Source organism: Aotus nancymaae, unplaced genomic scaffold, assembly GCF_030222135.1.
Source record: "Aotus nancymaae isolate 86718 unplaced genomic scaffold, 86718_ANA_hifiasm-v0.15.2.pri h1tg000016l, whole genome shotgun sequence".
Taxonomy (NCBI): domain Eukaryota; kingdom Metazoa; phylum Chordata; class Mammalia; order Primates; family Aotidae; genus Aotus; species Aotus nancymaae.
In genome coordinates, this window is record NW_026988428.1 from 75,186,408 (window position 1) to 75,208,131 (window position 21,724).

General features: G+C 43.2%; 1 protein-coding gene across 8 annotated transcripts in view; it reads left to right on the plus strand.

The window, feature by feature from the left end:
• ETV6 (ETS variant transcription factor 6) overlaps window positions 1–21,724 on the plus strand; it is a 251,308-nt gene that overhangs the window by 210,305 nt on the left and 19,279 nt on the right. For all 8 annotated transcript variants that reach the window (XM_064377672.1, XM_012434274.3, XM_012434276.3 and 5 more), the window contains 2 exons: window positions 1,206–1,340; window positions 15,884–16,429. In XM_064377672.1, coding sequence (XP_064233742.1) covers window positions 1,206–1,340; window positions 15,884–16,429 — 681 coding nt within the window. The remainder of the gene's footprint in view (window positions 1–1,205; window positions 1,341–15,883; window positions 16,430–21,724) is intronic.

Here is a 21,724-nt window from a genome sequence, read left to right on the forward strand (position 1 = left end):
ACTTCAAATACCAAATATATCAGTACAGAAAGCCGTCTGCTCATCCCAGCTCCCAGCCGCCTGCTCATCCCAGCTCTGGCAATGGCCTGACATCTCTAGATGATTTTCTAGAGATTGTGGAACCTTGCAGCAATGCTCGTGTGCATTGTTAAAGGAGGGAAGCATCCCAGACGTGCCAGTTCCTTATAGAGTATCTTTAATAGTTACCACCTCTAACCAGACTTGTGAATTTTTTTCATGTTTATTCTTCTCTTGCCTAGGATTGAGGTTGGTTAAAAAGGTATATGTTTCTCTGTAGGGAAGATTTCTATGTAGAATCTATGAGCTGTCATTGGAACCTTAAAAATGTCCTTACTTAATGACTTCATAATTCTTTAAATAACCCAAAATGCAAGCTAAGATGGATGTGAAAAGGACATCTTCACAAAATAATAGCAATAAATTGGGATAGTTTAAATTCCCAGCCGTTGTTAGGCAGCTACTGAAGCAGTTCGGTAATGTGGGAAAGTGTCCAAAACCTAATGTGGAGGGAAGAGAGGATACTAAACTATTAAAAACCTGATTCTAACTATACAACTATAGATAGTGTTAACAGGGCTTCTGTCTCTTAGTGATGGGAGTATAGGTAATGTTTTGTTTTCTTTCTGGTTTTCTGCCTTTTTAAGACATTTCTGGGGCCAGGCACAGTAGCTCACATCGGTAATCCCAGCGCTTTGGAAGGCCTAGGCGGGTGGATCACTTGAACTCAGGAGTTCAAAACCAACCTGAGCAACATGGTGAAACCCCATCTCTACTGGAAATACAGAAATTAGCTGGGTGTAGTGGTGTGCACGTGTAGTCCCAGCTACTTGAAGGGCTGAGATGGGAGGATCATTTGAGCCTGGGAGGGGGAGGTTGCAGTGAGCCAAGATCATGCCATTGCACTTTAGCCTGGGTGACAGAGCAAGACTGTCTCAAAAAAAAAAAAAGTATATGATTTTCATAATCAAAAAGGTTTGATTGAAAACTTCACATGGCTCGGACCTTTGGAGTTTGAAGTGCTGCATCCTGTGCCCCGTGAGCTTGGTGAGGGTAGGAGGTGGCAGGCCTGTTTTGCTCTCTAATCGTATCTTTAGTACAGAGCCAGGCACATAGCTGCTGCTCATTAAATCGTTGTTGGGAACAAACTTTTCATTTCTCACTTTCCCTTTCCTTCTTCTTTCCAGGTGATGTGCTCTATGAACTCCTTCAACATATTCTGAAGCAGAGGAAACCTCGGATTCTTTTTTCACCATTCTTCCACCCTGGAAACTCTATACACACACAGCCAGAGGTCATACTGCATCAGAACCACGAAGAAGGTACTGGAAGAGGCTTCTCTTTTCTTGCCTGAGGTTTAGACAAATTTAAGAGGTTTAATTGCTAACTTGATAAGCTGTTCTTATTCGTGTAAGTTCACTTTTCATTCAGCAAACAATTATTGAGTGCTTACTATATATAAGACCCTGGGGAAAATGCCCAGGTGCGTAAGTTATACCCTTGGTTCCCTGAAGCTCACGATCAGAGTGAAGCAGTGAGATGGTTGTACACAGAAGCGTCACTGTATAGCGGGCACCGTGAAGGTGTGGTGGAAGGGTCAATGACAGCCAGGTACAGGGAGCAGGGTCAGCTCATACAGGAAGCAGCTCTGGAGCAGGCCTCAGAGCAATGGTCCCCAGCCTTTTTGGCACCAAGGACCAGTTTTGTGGAAGACAGTTTTTCCACAGAGTTGGGGCAGGGATGGTTTCAGGATGATTCAAGTGCATTACATTCATTTCTGTTACTACTACATTGTAATACATAATGCAATAATTACACAAGCCACCATAATATAGGATCAGTGGGAGCCCTGAGCTTGTTTTCCTGCAACTAGATGTTCCCATCTGGGGGTGATGGGAGACAGTGATAGATCATCAGCCACGAGATTGTCGCAAGGAGGACACAACCTAGATCCCTCGAATGCGCAGTTCATGATAGCGTTTGTGCTTCTATGAGAATCTAATGCTGCTGCTGATCTGACAGGAGGTGGAGCTCAGGCAGTAATACGAGCAGCTGTAAATACAGATGAAGCTTCATTCACTTGCCCTCCGCTCACCTCCTGCTGTGCAGCCCAGTTCCTGACTGGCCATGGACCAGTACCAGTCAGTGACCTGGGGGCTGGGGACTCCTGCCTTAGAGATCCAGCAGGATTCTGATAAACAAGGATGAAGTGAAGAACATTCCAGGCAAAGAAAATGACATAAGGGTGGGTAAGGCTTTAGAATAGAGAGCAATTAGATGACTTGGATTATAGAGCTCGTCTTCTCTTCCCCCACTCTTTTATTACAACAAATTTCAGACATACTCCACATAGAGAGAATAAAATAAATAAACCCCTCTGAGCCATCACCCTTGCTTTCACAGTGATCAGCATTTTGTGCAGAGCTAGTCCAAGGAGCTTAGCTTGGAACCAGAGTGTGGAGAACTTTGATTTCTGGAATATGGAGGAAAGAAATGGGAAGTAATTGAAGATTTTTTTTTTAGCAAGGGGTAATAAAAGCGGGAGCAAGGAAATAAAAAATCCCCAAGTCTGTGAACTCAGTGTTGGCTCAGGGCTTTCTGCATCATGCACCAAAGGAGGCTGGTTAGCGTGTACTCAGTGTCGGTGTTTATTTCAAGTGTCCCGGTTGTTCCTCTTAATCACTGGTAGAAAGCAAAAGACCAGAATTTAATTTAGGCCCTGGACCTAGTTCCAGAATAGGTGCTGGGGCACAGAAATAGAGTATAAAAACCTTAGTCGAGCACCATTGCATTAAACAGCTGAACAGCTTGAGCACCCAGTGATGGATCGTGCCTCTGAGGGTCATGATACCCACATCCTCCTGCTCAGATCGGTCAGACAACAGACGTCTGAAGGTGCACCCACTTCTTCACGTGTACTTTTCCTTAGGTCTAGATTACTAGGGACCTCGAACCCTGGTCCCTTGGGGCATTTCCTTAAATTGATTGATCATCCCCAAGGGCAGGTCTCACATTTCTGTTTTGTTGTTGGCAAACCAAAAAAATGAGAAGTTTCTTGTTTTCCTAATTAACACTTCATGAAAGAGAGCCTGACTCCAGGCGACTGACATCACTTCCTTGTGCCAAGCATTTCACAGCAGGGCCCCCGGCTTCCGTGATGGAGAACGAACAGCATTTCGTGCACGCTCCCTGCCTTCCTCTCATCCTTTCCTCCCCTCACTCTACCCTTGCTAAATTTAGCAGCTGCCCTCCTCCCCCAATTCGGTTTTTCATTCCTTTGCTCTTCCTGCCATGTGCATTTCCGGCTTGCATAATAGCCACCAGCCACTCCAGAGAAGAGGAGGTGGGTTTACTGAAGCTTGACATTAAGGCAAGAAATATACTACCTAGCCTGCCTTTCAGATACAAAGGGTGTGTGATGGGTTTTCTCTCTCTCTCTCTCTCATTCTTTCTTTTTCTCATTATTTTGTTTTTAGAAATCTCATTTGGAATTTCTAGCCCCATTTTATTCCGGAGTATGATGGAGGCTTGTGGTCTCTCCTTCTCACAGATCCTTCCTCTTTTCCCCTCGGCCTGATTTGACTCAGAAGTAGGTGTGTTGTTCTCATTTGCAGGAGCCCAGCAATAGAACAAGCTTACTCTGAGAGCTGCTCTCAAACCAAGTAAATACAGATGTGCCACCGCATATGCTGTAATGAGCTTTCTCTGAAGTATCATCATGTCGGTGTGGTGAGCTCGGTAGGTAAAGGAATGGAGCTAATGAGGCCGAGGTCAAGGGTGTCATTGCCCTGTGGACCAGTTAGCTCTGCTTCAGACCCAGCTCTTAAAAGTACTACATTTTCAGAGACCATTCCTTAAGCGGATGGCCAGGAAGCTGGGTCTGAGAGCGTGTGTCCCCCTTCTTTGTCTATTCAGACAGGGCACGTGTGCTCCGATGAACAGGTGCACACAACAAGGAGAGAAGTGTAGGTCTTTATCAGGTGGTATCCAGTGAGAAGAGCTATCCGAGGCACAGAGGTGCTATGAAGAGGTGGCCCTCTCCGTGTCCTGCCTTTCAGCTGTATGGTGCCCTTGATGACAAAGAGACCAAGTAGAGAGGTGCGTGGCTCAGCACAGGTTTCCTACCTCCAGCTACTTCCTCTCTCCCTTCTTCTCCACTGAAAAGAAAAAAATCCAGCTCAACATAAATTGTTTCCAGAATCAATACTGTTACATTTAAGTATGAAGGATAACAGATCATTGATGTGGGCATATGTTAACATACAGAAAGATCTGGTTCTGAAAAGATCTGTCAAATGAAATTATACATATCAAATATTACTTCCCCAGTGATTTATTTTACATAACTGGGAATACAGTTTCATATAAAAGTATGTTAACCCAAGATGATACATGTTGCTATCAACTTGGCATAGGTAAATAGGTCGGTGGTGGGTAGGTAGGTAGGTGGGTGGGTGGGTGAGTAGGTAGGTAGGTGGGTAGGTAAGTAGATAGATAGGTGGGCAGGAATGACAGAATGGAAAGAGAACAAGGCCCAACTCAGCTGTTAAGCAGCCTGGCACAGTGAAGCATGCACGGTCAAGTGCAAACACAAGGCTTCATTCAACCCCTGTGTGATTTCACCTCATCATGGCCACAAACTTAACCAGTTCAGACATTCATAATTTCACAATGGGCATTTATATCACAGTACAAATGTGTCTTGCTCAATCTAGCACGAGTTCCCCACATGTATCCTCTATGACTTTCTTACATTGAAATCATGCCGTCCTTAGTAGCCACACGGTAGTGCCAGAAGCTAGGAAGTTGGTGTTAGCTCAGAGGTTCGCCTCCATGCCCTGACAGTAGAGGAGGATGGTCATGCTCATTCAAACCCTCTATATGTGAACATTCGTTGTCTTTATAATGTACTCCATTCTGAAATCATATCATGCCTTGAGCAAAGCAGTCCTCAGATTCCACCTACCGCTAGAAAAGCCAGCATTTTCTTTTTCCTTACTTGTTAGTTATGGGAAGGGAGGGTGATTTTATATAATTAGTTTAACCTTATAATTTTTCATCCATACCAACACACTTATGACAGTGACACAGGGCTCCATCAATAACTAAGCCAGGACTACAGGCAAAACCAGAACCAGAACTATCCTCAACAAACAAACTGGGTGTGTGCGTGTGTGTGTGTGTGTGTGTGTGTGTGTGGTGTGTGTAAAATGTTTTAAAGGATGGGATCTGCAAGCCAGAAAACCAGGTCCTAACCCTTCATTCTGCCAGAACAGATCCAAAGGGCTAAGTTTCTCATTTCTCTGGCTCTGTCTCCCCAGTTATAAGGAGGGGTTAGACTAAATGGTTTCTGCAGTCTCTTAGAGCTCTCAAATCCCCACATTACGTCTAAGGAATCTGAGTCTTCCTGGGTGATATGAAGATAAGACATACTCCCTTCCCTCAGGGTCTTGAGCGTCTAAAATCCAGAAAATCATAGCAGTGTCCTGACTGGTGTTGCTCAGAGGCAGGAGGAAAACTCTTCTCTCCTCATTTGTCTCACCTTATTAAGAACTTCAGATAACGTTGCCCCTCTGAGAGTGTCAACGTAGCATCCTTCACTTATTTCATCATAAGAAGCTCAGTTTAAGGACATTCTTTTTCTTTGACTGTTATGACTCATTTTGTCTGTGTAATATGAATTAGAATGCAGGTAGGTAGTTTTGTAGAGAAAAGGTAAAATAAACAATGATATTACTTCTTTCACAGAAACCAGGAGGCAGAGCATCTTTAGAAATACAGACCAGCAAATGACTATAAATTTATTTTGTCACGAGCAGTTGTAATGATAACTTCTTTTCACGCCTTAGGTTATTTTATTTTCAGTTTTGTCCCCATATGTATATTTAATTGTCATTTGTCCTCTGGTGTTGGAACTACTTGAATATTGGCCCCCTGAAAGCTCGATGGCAACATAAAATAAGCTTCCCTTCCAGACTAAAGTCTCTGAACGGGACCTGCTCCGCAGAATCGCCCCATGGGATCGGATGTGTAGTCTGTAGGGAGGAAGAGCAAGATCTGGATTTCTCAAACATTCTCATCCCATCACCCCCTCAGAGGACCCACTAATAATTTCAGCTCTTCAGTCCCATCCTTTCCTCTGCCCCATCAGCGAGATTATGGAGCAGCGATTCTTAATCACTTTAATTTGCAGATATTCATACATGCAGGGCTGAGATCATTTCTGTAGCAGTGGATGCAGTTTTAAGGTGGCAGTTCTGCTCTGGGATAGCTCTTTATCACAAGGTAAACACGGAAATTGCAAGTGGTGAGGAGAAATTTAAAGCATCCAAGTACAATTGATCTCAGTTTTTCTTACAGCTAGCACATGGGAATGGCTCGATAATGGAGAGAAGTCTTTCTTTGTGAAAGATGGAGAGGGTGGCATGTGTTCTGTGAAGGCCCACAGAATTTTATTTATATGATTGCTTTATTGAGGGAAATCATACCCCTCCCACCCCACCACCAAACCCAAGTGCCCAAAGACTGCTTTGGTGGCAGGAAGTTATATACAATTTTAATGAGATAATTAAAGAAGATGAGGTATATGAATCTGCTTCTTAATAACAAAAAAAGAGCTAACATTTATTGGGTTCTTCTTGTGTGCCGGCCTTGTTCTAAGGTTTTATATGTTTGAATCATTTACTCCTCACCGCACTGCCCTATAAAGGTGATATTATTATCTCCACTTAATAGATGAAGAAATAAAGGTTAAGAGCAATAAAGTAACGTGCCCCAAAATCAAGTAGCAATGCTGAGATTTAAACCCAGGTGGGGTTGATGCCTGTGCCTGCGCTCCTTCCACTGCGCAGAGTGAGGAGACCAAAATACATGTTTATAAATGTTTGTGGTGCAGGCTCCCTGAAAATAGAGCGAATGATTGAAAGACAAGTGGAAGTGGTGGAGATGAGGAGGCCAAAGCAGTTTTCAGGTCACCTGACTGGGGTACAGTGTGTGGCAGGTCCTGCTTACGTTACTGCCAAATTTATACCAAAAAATGTCAAAGATGACTTTTGAGACTCCAAAGTATGTCTAGTTCATGATATTAAAAACTCGTGCTGAGTTGGACTGAATTCACCCTTGTGGATGATTGACTCCCTCGGGATGGACGGGCTTAGCATCATGGAAATCTCCCAGCCTGTGAGAACGGTGGGTTCCGAACCAGGCACTGGCTTCTGAGAGCAGAAGCACTGGCTGTCAGCCACCCCTGAGAAGCCAGCCCCTCGGTGCAGGTCACGCCTTGAAAACTGGCTCCTCACTACAGCTGCTAAGTAGGCACCAGGTAGATGCAGTCTTTAGCTGCTCAAGTCACATCCCGTCACTGGTTGTTGTAAAAGCACTCAATTCTCTAGTCTTGCTGGCATCGTATTGATGACGGCAGGGTCAAGGAGGCCGTGGGCTGGGGTTTGACATCTTTGTTACACATATTAGCTGTGTAATACATAACGGAGCCAGAGAGCATGCCGGCACGTAGATGCATGCACTCTAGATCCCAACTACCTGGGGTTCAATCCCAGCTCCCCAGTTTACCGGCTGCGTGACTTCAGGCAACTGCCTTTGTGTCTCATGTCTCCACCTGTAAAAGAAGGAAAAGGACAGCATCTACCTCAAAGAGTTGACGTAAGAAAGAAATTAGTTAATGTGGAAAATGCCCCTCGCATAGCCGAGCACTCAGTAAATGTTACTCCTCACGATTCAGTATTTCTGACTATTATTTGGTTGTCTCCCCCCATCTTTTTGTGTGAATTTTTAATTGGGATAAACTAGAGATAACATTTACCAGTTTAACCATTTTTAAGTGTACTTCAATAGTAGTGAGTCTGTTCACAATGTTGTGCAGTGGTTGGCTTTTCCTTCCACTTTTCTTAACCATTCTCACTGTCGCAACTGCACACACTTTGTGCAAACATCAGGTTTGTGCACCTTATACATAGGGAAGGGCTGTTGCCTCCCTTGCTGTTACCGAGAACACTTTCGTGGATTAATTGGGTGCCAACTGCACTGATTTCTGTGGCAAAATACATTTAAAGTGCCAGTCTTCATTACTTTTAGAATACCGCCTGTTTGGAAGTGAACACTGCTTGTATTTTATGTTACCTTACAGTACCTGGCGAGCACTGGGTCCTCCGTGACCCCTTTGGAACCTTTGTATTGCCCTTCTGGCTTTCTCCTCCTCTAAGAGCTACAGGGTTAACCTCTTGCACCCCTTTCTATTCTGGGATTCTTGAATCTGGCAGCAGGTAATGACAGGTCCCACCAGAAGCAGAACAGGTCAAGATCTTGACGTCCTGTTCTCCCTGGCAGCGGGGACTCCGAGTAGCACTTAACACCTTTTCCCTTGACCCGACCTCATTCCGGTCTTCTGCAAGCCCTGCTTTCCTCTCCAAGACCTTTCTTCCTGCTTTGCCTCCTATATTTCAGGGCCTAGGGCAGCATGACCTTTTACCTTCTGACCCTTGCCCCTGCTGCAGCATGTGTTTTGTGACAGAGTGTAGGGACTGGCTTGTGCGGAGACCCTCTTTGCATCAGTCTGGGTCCTTGGCCTATTTCAGGAGAGACCCCTCACCCTCCCTGCTTCCACCAGCGTCCTCCAACTGAGGCTGCTTTTAACCCTAGGGCTAGTTTGCCGTCTTAAGCCAGAAGTTTTAGGGGCAAGAGATCCCTAATATGCATGAATGACTGTCACAAGACAGGAGGTCTCCAAGAGACTTCCTTTACCCCTAGAGAAATGCCATCTGATCCCTTTGAGATAAGGGGCCGGGGCAGTTTTATTTCACCCCCCGAGAAGGAAGCCCTCAGTTAAGGGGCCATTTTGCTCTTTTCCCCACTCCAGGGCCTCTCTGCCTTACCTCTGTGCCTCCTGTGACCCCAGGCCTTACACATGATTGAGAGGTTTACCCAAACAGAGCAAATTGGCTTATTGGAAATCCAATCCCTTGATTTCTTAATTAACTTCTTTTATGCTGCTTTATGGAGACTAAGGAGACTCCCCGCTACGGCCTGTGAAGAGCCCAGATGGTGAGGCCTCCTGTGTCGGCAGATGCGTACGTACTCTCCGTACCGATCACCTGGAAAGGTGGCCTGTTGGAAGCAGCCCTGCCCAGGCCTGCAGTCAGGAAGATTAAGCCTCAGAGTACTACAAGTTACGCATTTTGTTTTGTTTAGCTCCTTTCATCAAATGCGTATAAAATTCTAGGCGCTTACATGGAGCTTATTGTTGATAACCTCAAACATATGTGAATCATCCACCCCAAAATAGGACATTTTTCTTCTCAGGCCCTCCAAGGGAGTTCAGTTATGTTGGCATACTGGGGGGATGAAGAGGCTGACATGCCAGGCACACAGTCAGTGGAAAGGCTCCAAACCAAGCAAGGGTTGAACCTCAGGTAACAGGAGTCGGGGATGTATTAGTTAGCTAGGGCCGCTGTAACAAAGTACCCCAAACTAGGTGGCTTAAACAGCAGATATTCATCATCTCACAATTCTGGAGGCTAGAAGTCCAAGATCAGCATGTGCCAGAGTTGCTTCCTTCTGAGAGCTGTGAGGGAGGATCTGTTCCATGCCTCTCTCCTAGTTTCTGGTCGTTTGCTGGCAGGCTTTGACATTCCTTGCCTTGGAGGGCTCTGCCTTCATCTTCACCTGCATTCTTCATATGTCTCTAAGTCCAAAGTATACTTTATAAAGTATCCAGGTCATAGTAGATGGTTAAAATGACCTCATCTTAACTAATTACATTTGCAAGGATCCTCTTTCTAAATAAGGTGACATCCTGAGGGTACTAGGGGTTAGGACTTCAACTTAGGAATTTTGGGGGAGAGACGTTTAACCTATAATAGGAGTAAGAGACCTGGAGTGGTTTATGAAATATAGTTTGAATTCCAGCTCAAGATCTTGAGCCTTTGACTTTGTCTAGCTCTGTGTAACATTCATACTTCCCACAATTTTTTTACAGAATGACTGGGATAGGGAGAAAGTGAATCCCAGTGGACAGAGGCTTGAGAGTGAGCATTACCTGCTGGGGCTGTTGATTTGTGTCTCCCTGACAACCTTCTTCTCTGACCAGCATCCGTGGGCTTAGGGAAAGCACAATGGTGGAAATGTGATCCTGGTGTGTGAGATACAAACGATCTTAGCCTTTGCTCCACCCTGGAAACTTACCAGCCAAAACTTTCACCAAAGGCAGTTTTTTTGTTTTTGTTTGTTTGTTTTGGGTTTTTTTTTTTTTTTTGCTTGTTTAGGTTTACTAGTTATTCATTAGTTATAGCATGATTAAATTGGGTCAAGTTTTTATGAATTTTAAGTAGAGAAACTTTTCTAATAACTAATATGAAAGGGATAAGAAATCAGACCTTTTTGTAAAGAAAACTACCACATTTAAAGTCCTGATTTATGTTAGGTTATTCGGCAGTGAGAAAGGATTATTTGTGTCTAACAGAGGTCAACAGGGAAAAAGGTTTGGGATCAGAAAACACTTCCAACCAGAATGACAGTTCCTACCAGTCCTGTCTTTCTTCCTCCCTTCCTTCTGTGCCCTCACGGATTAATTATGTGTGGCTTTCCCTCCCTCTTCCTTGTATATTTCCCTTCCATATCAAGACCTTCAGAAGGAGGGCAATGTGGATAATTTCCCAGTTTTCTAGCTGGGCAGCTCACCAAGAACAAACCCAGACATCAAGGCCAGACCAAAAAAATCTTCTTGTTTTAGACAGAAGACTCCTACATCTGGGGGATTTAATGCACCCACTGTCCGCTTAGTGCATTTCCTGTGTCCGGAGCTTCTCTGCCTGCCGGCTCTGGTCTCGTAAGTTTCCATGCCCTGTTGCCAACTTATAATAACAGAGGCGTCAGGCAGCAGGCTGGGAACGTCATAGCCCACTCTGTACATGGGCACCACTTTGCAGACTCAAACAAAGCTTGGAAGGTCTCATTGCAAGCTTCTCAGCCTTGACAGTGGTTGTGCCCAGACCACCAGGAGCCTGGAATTAAATACCCTCGGATCCAGTTCTCTACTGTTAATGTTATCAGCTTCATCAAGTACTTCCTCTTTGAGTGATATCTGCAGAGAAATAAATAAATCAAGCTACTCCAAGTCCTGTTCCTGCCTGGATCCTGAGTCCAAAGTAAAATCTGAGTTGGATGATCCAAAGCACTATCACCCTCCGGCATTGTTCCCAAGGTCTGGGCAGGAACAGAGAGTGAAATCTCTCCAGGACATTACATCAGTTCCTCCTTTACCCTTGGCATGAAAGTTCTTCCTCTCCTGGTCCTCCCAGACTTCCTAAGGCCTGCCCTGAGTGCACACCCACACACTGAGCCTTGAAGCCCAGGACATCAAAGAAAGCCTGCAGGTAACCAGATTACTGGCCAACGCCTATGACCGTTTTGAAATTTATAAGACGGGAAATGGATTCAGGAAATGGGATTTTTCAATACATAGTCCTCATCATCCTTAAGTATTTTTAAACCTTAATAAGCTTTTCAGTAAAGAGAGACATTCTGTAAATGGCATGTAGAAGAAAATATAGGAAAGTTCAAACTGGAACTATCTTGAATAGTTGTTGACAGTGATCATATTCTGTGACAAATGAAAAGTGAACCGTAGACAAAAGATAAATATGTTTCTATGGCCAGCAGAATTGAGATCCGTATTAGCTATAAAAGGAAAGTTTGCCTTGTCCCCAAAAGATTACAGATCATTTTAGTTGGTGCCCTGTAAGCATTTATAAGCATTTGGGTTAAAGTGAGGACGTTAGTGCTTGTCATTCCAACCTGTATCCTTGCAAGGTTGATTAAGCACTTAAAAAACTTTTTATGACAAGAAATATCAAACCTATACAAAAGTAAAAAGAATTGTATAATGAACCACCATGTACCCAATCACCAGTTTTGATGATCAGCTCAAGGCCAGTCTTGCTTTCCTCTGTGGTCTACCTCCTCTCTCCTTCACCATCCCAGATTATTTTATAGCAAATCTCACATATATAATTTCCCTTGTAAATAGTATCCACATAGGCCTCAAAAAAAGACTATAAAATCATAATCACAGAACCATCATATCACTTGAAAACTAGTAGTTCCTCAGTATCATCATATAATCTACGAGTGTTCACTTTTGCCGTTTCATCGGAATCCAAACAACATCTATACATTGCAAATGATTAAGTCTTTTTCAGTCTATAGGTTCCCATTTGTATCCTTCTTGTGTGTGTTTTTGAGCAGTTCCTCTCTTCAGGTTTTTTTAAAAGAGGTCAGCCATAATTAGTATATTAGTATATACAATATTATATATATATTAGTATATACAATATTATATATATATTAGTATATATAATATATATTAGCATATACTTATATGTAGTATATATAAATATATGCTATATTAGTATATACTATATATCATACTGTGCATATATAGTATATTAGTATACTCTCCCCCTGTACATAGTATCTTTTTTCCCTCTGGTTGCTTTCAAGATTTCCTCTTTTTGGTTTTCAGTAGCTTTGACTCTGGTGTACCTGGGTATGGTTTTTATTTTACATATCTTACTTGAGATTCTTGGATCTTCGAATTTACTGCTGTTGATGTTGTTGTTGTTACCAAATTTGGGGACCATCTAGCCATTATTTCCTAATTTATTTTACCCTGTTTTTTTCTACATTCTCCTTCTTAGACACCAATTACATGTGTATTAGACCATATGGTATTGTTCCACAGGAGGATTTGTTTTGTTAGGATTTCATTTTTACTGATCTGTCTTCAAATTTTCTAACCCTTTCTTCTCTCGTCTCCCATCTGCTATTAAGTCTATCTAGTCCAGTCTTTCAGATATTACACTTTTCAGTTATAGACTCTTTGTTCTTTTTTTTTTTTAATTCCATTTCTCTTTTGACAGGCTCTATGTGTCATCATTTATTACAACCATCATTTTCTTTTAGGGCTTGAACTTATTTATAATAGCAAAAACAAACAAAATTTTCCAACAGCTAATTCCAGCGTTATCTCAAGTTCTGTTTCTGTTGACGGCCTTTCCTCCTTATTGTGAGTTACCTGTTTGTGTTTCTTCTCACATCTGGAAAGTTGTGACTGGATGCTGAGCCTGCATTGTTGAGACACTGGATTGTGTTCTGTTCCTCTGAAGAGTATTGACTTTTGTTCTAGCAGGCAGTCAAATTACTGGCCACTTTGAATTTGTAGAGATGTGGTCTTACGTTTCATTAGGTCCAATCTGTTTCTGTTTTGCCTTTTGCCCATAGCTAGATCCTCTTGTCCTGGGTTTTTTTGCTTCTAAGCTATGGCCATTCTGGGGTAACAAACAGCCTGAAGTGTTTACAGAGCCTTCAAACTTGATAAGATGCAAATTATGAACCCTGTCTCCACTGCAGTAGCCAATAGCTGAGATTTCTACTTCTATCTTTTGATTATACAACTGTTGCTTTTCACTGAACTCCAGAGGGTCTCCCCATCACTTGGGCTATTCAGTAGTCAGACAAGAATTTGAGGAAACTTTTACACGCCAATTTAATCACTCTCATCTCTGAGGCTCCCACTGTATGGGATTTGTTTCTTCAATTTTCTGCCATTCTGGTAGCTACTATCTTCTGACGTCTCAAGCAACTTTCTGTTTATTTTCTAACTGCCCTGTGCTGTACAGGCTGGAGAGGAGCATGCAGCATAGGACAGTTAGGAGATCAACAGAATCAGGGGAAAGCTGTTTAAATACGGACCTCACTCTCTGCAGGTCCCTTCTTTCAAGAGTGAAATCCCCTTCAGTTTTTGTCTGCCTTTGGTACCTTCAAATAGTTTTTTTTTTCTATATATTTAATACAGTTTCTTTCATTTCTATCCATAGGAAGGTTACTTTGGTACAAGCCACTCTGCTGTTATTGAAACTGGAACTCCCCCTCTCCTTGTTTAGATAAGTGGTGGCAGATCATAAATACTTCACCTATCTTTTCTCATCTAACCATAGATTCTGGGTGCTAGTCCTTAGCAAAATATTGAGATGCTCCCCATTCCTTTTTACAGTTCCATAGTACTCCATTGTTTAGAGACATAATTTATGAAATCAGCCTCCTGTTGATAGCTATTCCAGTGATTAAGTACTTTTGAATGTATGGCAGTGGGTTATACAGCAGTCACAAAATAAGCCCTCTGCCTTCAAGGAGATGATCTTTTAATATTATGAACGGTATTTTTGTTCAATGTTTCATATGATAGATGAGATCTAATAGAACTTTCAAAAAAGAAAAAAGTCCCCATTTTCTTCTTAACCCTGTATAACTTAAAACCACCATGTCTGTCTCTGTTTACTGACCCTGTAACATTCCTGAATTTCCTTTATGTGTTCTTCATTCATATACATATATGTGTGTGTGTGTGTGTGTGTGTGTGTATGTGTATATATATATGTATGTATATATTATCTTAAGGGACAAAGGTGATATGTTTGGCTTGCTTTTCTTAGAATTGTGGACAATTCTTTGACCAGAACAAGGACCAGCAAGCATGCACATCCTTTTGGTGAGACTGCCCTGGGAACAGATGTGGCCAGAGAGAGTTCGTTGAGTTGGGTGTGGAGCTGTGTAGAAATCTCCACTCTTATGGGCAGATTTCTGTCCTTCTGTACCTTAGCAGGGGCTTCTGGAGCCATGTGGGTGCTGGTCCATTCCCTGACCCAGCCCTCGGAGCTACTGCTGCTGCTGAGCTGTGTCCACTTCTGATGTTGTCCTTGCTCACATATCACCAGCTTACAAGTTCAAGTGGGATGGGTTAGGGATATTGTTAGAGGTGTCCATCCATCCTGCTTCTTCCTTACTTCTGCCTGTCTCTGAGCACTTGTAGGGTCTATGCACTCAGGAGCAAAGTGCTCCCAAAAGTTCTTTCAAGTTCAATAAGATTGTCATTCTGTAAATTGGGGCCGCTGTGCATGCTTAGAGCAGGTTTTCTTGTGACCTTGTTTCGTAGTTTCTGTGTTGCAGTGATAGGTGTTGTCATGAGTACACAGGTTCTAGAATCTGACTGGTGTCTGATTCTAATCCCCTAACTGGCTGTGTGACCTTGGGTAAGCTGCTTAACTTCTGTATGCCTCAGTTTGATCATCTGTAAAAGAGGGGTAATAGTGGTATCTCCTGCTCAGGAGGGCTATAAGGTTGGGCTTTTTTTTTTCTCTTTTTTTGAGACAAAGTTTTGCTCTGTCACCCAGGCTGGAGTGCAGTGCTTGATCTTGGCTCACTGCAACCTCCACCTCCCAGGTTCAAGTGATTCTCATGCCTCAGCCTCCCGAGTAACTAGGATTACAGGCGGGAGCCACCACATTAAGCCAAGGGTGCTGTAAGTTTTAAACAGTGAAATCTAGTATCTAAGATACAGTTATTACTAATAATTATTACTAATATTATTAACATTTTCACTAATACAAATAACTCCTGGAGGTAGAGAATATGAAAATTTTAGTTATGAAAATGTAAGTCAATAAAAGCAGCTAGAGAGAAACCCCTAAGAACCCTTCTACCTCTGAAAGCTACATAAAGAGTCTAATGATGACCAAAAGAGGGGGAATGGAGGTTTTGCTTGTGCTTATAGGCCATGGGTAGGTGATTACAGAATGCTTGTAAACATCCTTAGGTTGTCTGGCAATACAAGAATAGTTTCAATATGCTCACTTTAAATTGTTTGTTAAGCAGTGAAAAAGACACTGAATTCTGGGGAGAAAGATTCTTTACATACACCTACACGCTCCTCCACTTACCGCCTGTAGAGCCACAGGGAGGTTCCTGTCCTGCCAATTCACTGGGGTCTGTGATTGTCTTTCCCTCTGCTCCACAGATAACTGTGTCCAGAGGACCCCCAGGCCATCCGTGGAGAATGTGCACCACAACCCTCCCACCATTGAACTGTTGCACCGTTCCAGGTCACCCATCACCACAAATCACCGGCCTTCTCCTGACCCCGAGCAGCGGCCCCTCCGGTCCCCACTGGACAACATGATCCGCCGCCTCTCCCCAGCTGAGAGGGCGCAGGGACCCAGGCTGCACCAGGAGAACAACCACCAGGAGTCCTACCCTCTGTCAGTGTCTCCTATGGAGAATAATCACTGCCCAGCGTCCTCCGAGTCCCACCCAAAGCCATCCAGCCCCCGGCAGGAGAACACACGCGTGATCCAGCTGATGCCTAGCCCCATCATGCACCCTCTGATCCTGAACCCCCGGCACTCCGTGGATTTCAAACAGTCCAGGCTCTCCGAGGACGGGCTGCATAGGGAAGGGAAGCCTATCAACCTCTCCCATCGGGAAGACCTGGCTTACATGAACCACATCATGGTCTCTGTCTCTCCGCCTGAAGAGCACGCCATGCCCATTGGGAGAATAGCAGGTGAGTGAGCTCTCCTGTCGCTGCTCCAGCATAGTGGAGACCTGACAAAGCCCCACTCTCCCCTGTGATCCTTGCAGCCAGCCTCGCACCATTCCCAGTAAGCGCCCTCCAAGGCTCTGTGAGGGCAAGTGGAGGCTTCTGCCTGGATGAGGCGAAATCCCTAATGGCTTGGTTAATGAGCCGCTGGGATGGAGTAGTTAATGAGCCTCTGAAATGTTAAGAAACAAATGTCCTACGTCCAGCTTACAAGGAGAGGCACATCAGAATCAAGGCTAAGCGAAAACATTTAAAATAAAAGGTTTATGAGCATGCTAATGGCCCTGTCCTGAAGTTTCCAGCAGCTAATTAATGACCAGACACAGCATAAAGAAGCTTTGTCTCAGATTCAGGCCTGTTAATTCCATCCTGTAAGCAGTAACTTCATGCAGCCTTCACCTTGGGGGAGGGTGTAGGAGAAGAAAACAGGATTATGGTATTGGAGGCAGGTGTTGCTGGGCCATTTGGACAGAGGAAACCACTCCCAGATTCTCTTTCATTTATGATAAGATGCCCAAATTTGCTTACCTAAGGGAAGAAATCAATGGAAACCAGTGGGGAAAATATCTACACATTGTGAATTTCCTAGGATGCTCATAATAGGTGCTGCCATGCGCATGGCAACGTAACAGCAGGCACTCCTGCAAACCTACTTTACCTCTGCCTTGAGGTACTGTCCTTTTTTATTTAAATTATTTGTTGCTAGATTTTTCTCTGGCCCCAAGTGCACCACCAGTATCGCCTCAATTTCATTGTTATAAATAATTTACGTCGGGGATGTTGAATCAAGAAAATAGAATGGCAAATAAATATGACATATGTTTTAAAAACTATGAAAAATGAAATGATATACATTTGAGATTCAATTCAAAATGATCAGAGTTAGGAGGTGGGGTGTGAGTGGGGTCTACATAAAACAAGGCTAGCCAGCACTAGCAGGTGGTTATATGTCTGGGTGATGGATACATGGGGGTTAATATTATTGATTGCTCTGCTTTACATTAGATTGTTTTAATCAGAAAATGAAAAAAAAAATCTGGGGAAAAAAGAATAGTAGATAAAGAAGCAAAGAGCTTAGGCAAAACATGTGAATTTCCCCAGATAATTGGAGAAGTAGGATGAGGTCAGTGTATTGCTGCGAATTCTGTAAATGACCTATCTTGTGCTTTCCAGGCAATACCCTTCTTGTCTATATACCCTCTTGTCTCTTGCGTGGTGGGTACAGCAGTGCTTGACATTTTGCAGATACCTTTTGCTTGTTTATATATTCTCAGGACTGCTCTTTGAGGTAGCTTATAACTACAGTATTCATCTTATGTGGAAGGGTCATTTGTATAGGGGAAGCCACAAAGAAAACTGAGTCACAGAGAGGCAAAGGCCTTTGCCAAGGTCAGATGGGGCCCAGTGACCAAGGTGTGCAGGACAACCCTGCTGCCCCTTGGCTGCTGTCCGTAGTGCTGCCCTCGTGGGCCTGGCTTTCTTCTCAAGCCCTCTCATGTCTGCCTCCCAGGTGACACTGCCTTCACCACTTTTTGGGAATCTACCATAAGCCCATGAGTCAAGAAAGAAACATGGTTTAGACTTGAGGAGCTATTTTTCCCTAGTTTAGTAGGTTTGTAAATTTCAAAATATTAGTCTCTTAAAATTATACTACTTTTTTTTTTTTTTTTTGAGACAGAGTCTCACCCTGTCACTCAGGCTGGAGTACAGTGATGCAATCTTGGCTTACTGCAACCTCTGCCTCCTAAGTTCAAGTGATTCTCATGCCTCAGCCTCCCGAGTAACTGGGATTTCAGGTGCGCACCACCACGCCTAATTTTTTTTTTTATTTTTAGTAGAGATGGGGTTTCATCGTGTTGGCCAGGCTGGTTTTGAACTCCTGACCTCAAGTGATCTTCCTGCGTCGGCCTCCCAAATTGCTGGGATTACAGGCATGAGCCACTGCACCCAGCCTATACTAGTATTTTTTTTTTCATCTCATTCCACAACATCAGTGTTTGATGATGGATGTGTCAGTTAGGAAGCTCAGTGGAATACTGTACCCACCAGCTGATGAGTCTGGGTGTCTGGATGCCCGCTCTCAGGGGGCACATGGAAATGGGCAATATGTGTTTTTCTTGATGGCTCTGGGAAGTCAGAATATTCATGTAAAATAACCTGGGACCTAGATTTTTTGGGGGAATGCAATAACTCCTTCAGTATGACAGCGTCTGAAAACATTATTAATGCTGTAATGGCATATTCAAAAATTTTTAAATCTCCCAGTGTGTGTGTGTGTGTGTGTATATATATATATATTTTTTTTTTTTGAGACGGAGTTTCGCTCTTGATACCCAGGCTGGAGTGCAATGGCGCGATCTCGGCTCACTGCAACCTCCGCCTCCTGGGTTCAGGCAATTCTCCTGCCTCAGCCTCCTGAGTAGCTGGGATTACAGGCACGCGCCACCGTTCCCAGCTAATTTTTTTGTATTTTTAGTAGAGACGGGGTTTCACCATGTTGACCAGGATGGTCTCGATCTCTTGACCTCGTGATCCACCTGCCTCAGCCTCCCAACCAGTGTATATTTTAACTAACCAAATCCAAATTTAACTCATTTCGCTAAAAGACATTACTTTTCTCCAAAGAAGGTAGGACTGTATGGTCTCTAAAGTTCCTTCCAGAATCAACTGACAGTCTTGATTCTGTAACCCTCCCAAGAAAACACAAGAGTTTTAGGCACCATTGTTTCTTTTAGGATAACCCTGTGTGTACCCCAACTCTTCTGATGTCTTTCTGGACTCTTCAGATCCTTGTAAAATTGATTCTATTTATTGGAGGTGAAATTCATTGGGTGATTCCTATGTACAATGTAAAAGTTCAGTCATTACTGAACAGCCATAAAAGGCCTTTAAATCTCTATAAAGCAGCTGTTAGATGAGACAACTTAGTTCCTTAAAGCTTTTTAAATGAGCACAGCACAAAAAGAAATGAAGGTGCTGCTGAATGTCACACTGATGAGTGCTATAGCTGGAGGGTATAGATGGAAATAGTGTTCATGAATGTGGATCACAAAACAAAGCTAAATTCTTACCATTCAGATGTGATTTGTTCAGGTGCCCTAGGATTTATGCATTTGGACACCTGTGTATAAGGCACTCTTCTGCATTCTTGAGGGGGTGGGGGCAGCCTCAGAGAGGTACAAGACACAGTCTTTATCATGAAGGAGATGAGCACAGTTAACTATAAAAGTGAAGCACGTGACACGTGTCTTAGAAGAGCTCCTGTTAAGTACTGCAGGAGGTCAGAGGAGGGATGTCAGGGAACGCTACATGGAGGGCTGGCTTTTAGCTGGGCTTGGATGAATGCTTAGAATGTGGACAAGCGGAGATTAGAGAAAAAGAGGTCATTCCAGATCGAGAAGACTTATCAGGAGCAAAGCAAGATAAGGCTCAGTGTCTTTTTTCTATTTCAGGTAGAAATGTATATCCACAAGTTGAGGTCGATGGAGGTCATTTAAAAATCTATCATATTTCAGTCTGGGCACTGTGGCTCATGCCTGTAATCCCAGCACTTTGGAATGCCAAGGCTGGCAGATCACCTGAGGTCAGGAGTTCAAGACCAGCCTGGCCAACATGGTGAAACCCCATCTCTACCAAAAAATACAAAAATTAGGCATGGTGGCGTGTGTCTATAGTCCCAGCTACTGAGGAGGCTGAGGTGGGGGAATCATTTGAACCTGGGAGGCGAAGGTTGTAATGAGCCGAGATTGTGCCAGTGTACTCCAGCCTGGGCAACAGAGTGATACCATGTTTCTTTCTCCTCTCTCTCTCTCTCTCCCTCTCTGTGTGTGTGTGTGTGTGTGTGTGTGTATACACACATATAAAATTTTTCATAAATTCTTACTTTTCATTATCTAATATCACTGAAATCCCGTCATACAATTAAGATACATGCAAAGTTGTCTCTTAGGTATTTACCATATGGAAAAACTAAAGTAAGAAAGGAAATTTAGTAGGTGGTTGACAGTTTAAATACAAATTACAAATGACATCTATTTAAATATAACATGTAGCTTATTTTTAAAGGTGTCACTTACTTCGCATAGGATAAGGAGGACTGTCAGTAAGAGTTTACCAGGTTTGAATGGCTAGTATTTACGGGAGAGAATGTAGCACAAGACGGAGTGAGACAAGATCTCTGGAGTCGTTTTGAATCCAGCAGCCAATGGTGTATGGAACAGTGAGAAAGTTGCTTTCTTCTGTGCTTGTTTTCTGCCTGGTATCTTTAGGAATGGGTTATTTAGGAGCAAGGAGCCTAGCAGAAGGCATCTGTCAGTCTTCTAAAACTTTACCTACCAAAGTTTTACTGGCCTGTGTCCCACCAGTGTGTTTCAAAGCCAAAAAGTATATTGGTCACAAGCACCTGTAGGTGGCTGAGGTGTGACTGTAGTCATCTGTGAGTCATGTTTTCAGTGTGTATTGAAATTCCTTATTTGGACTTGATTTCAAAGATAGAAGGGCTTTTTACAGGTGAAGGAACTGAGATTCAGACACATCAAGAGTCTAGCTTCTAGCTTCTGTTCAGTGTTCTTCCCAAAATTATTGTTTCCTTCTGGTCTGGGACTCTAGAGCAGCGATTGAAAACTGTGGCCCGTAGGCCAAATCCAGCCATCATCTGTTTTTTAAAATCAAGTTTTCCTGGAAAACAGCCAGACCCATTTAGTTGGTATTGCCTATGTCTGCTTCCATGCTGCAGTGGCAGAGTTGAGTAGTTAAAACAGAGATTGCATGGCCCGCAACACCTAAAATATTTACTAATTGGCCCTTTACAGAAAACGTTTGCTGTTCTCTGCCTTGCAACATTGTGTGCTTGGTAGTCAGTGTGCTTGGAATCATAGGTGCCATATAGGATGCAGATGTAGAAAACAGTGCCCCTGCTCTCAAGGAATTACTTGCACTTTAGATGATGAGGCATGTTTAAGACATGTGAAAGGAACGGTAACAAGTTATGTAAGAGAGTAGACAGGTTCTGGACTGCAGGCTGTATTTGCAGACCAACCGGAATAGTTACAATAACATCATTAACATAAATCAAATACAGCTAAGTAAAAAATGATTTATTTGCACTTTGGATCATGTAGTTCTTCATTCATTGATTCAAAAATTATCACCAGTCTGCTGATGTGCCAGGCATTGTTCTAGATGACAGAGCACAGCATCTCTAAATGCCAAATCTCGTATCCTTGCGGGTGGAAGGCAATGTCCCCTTGCTTTATGCCT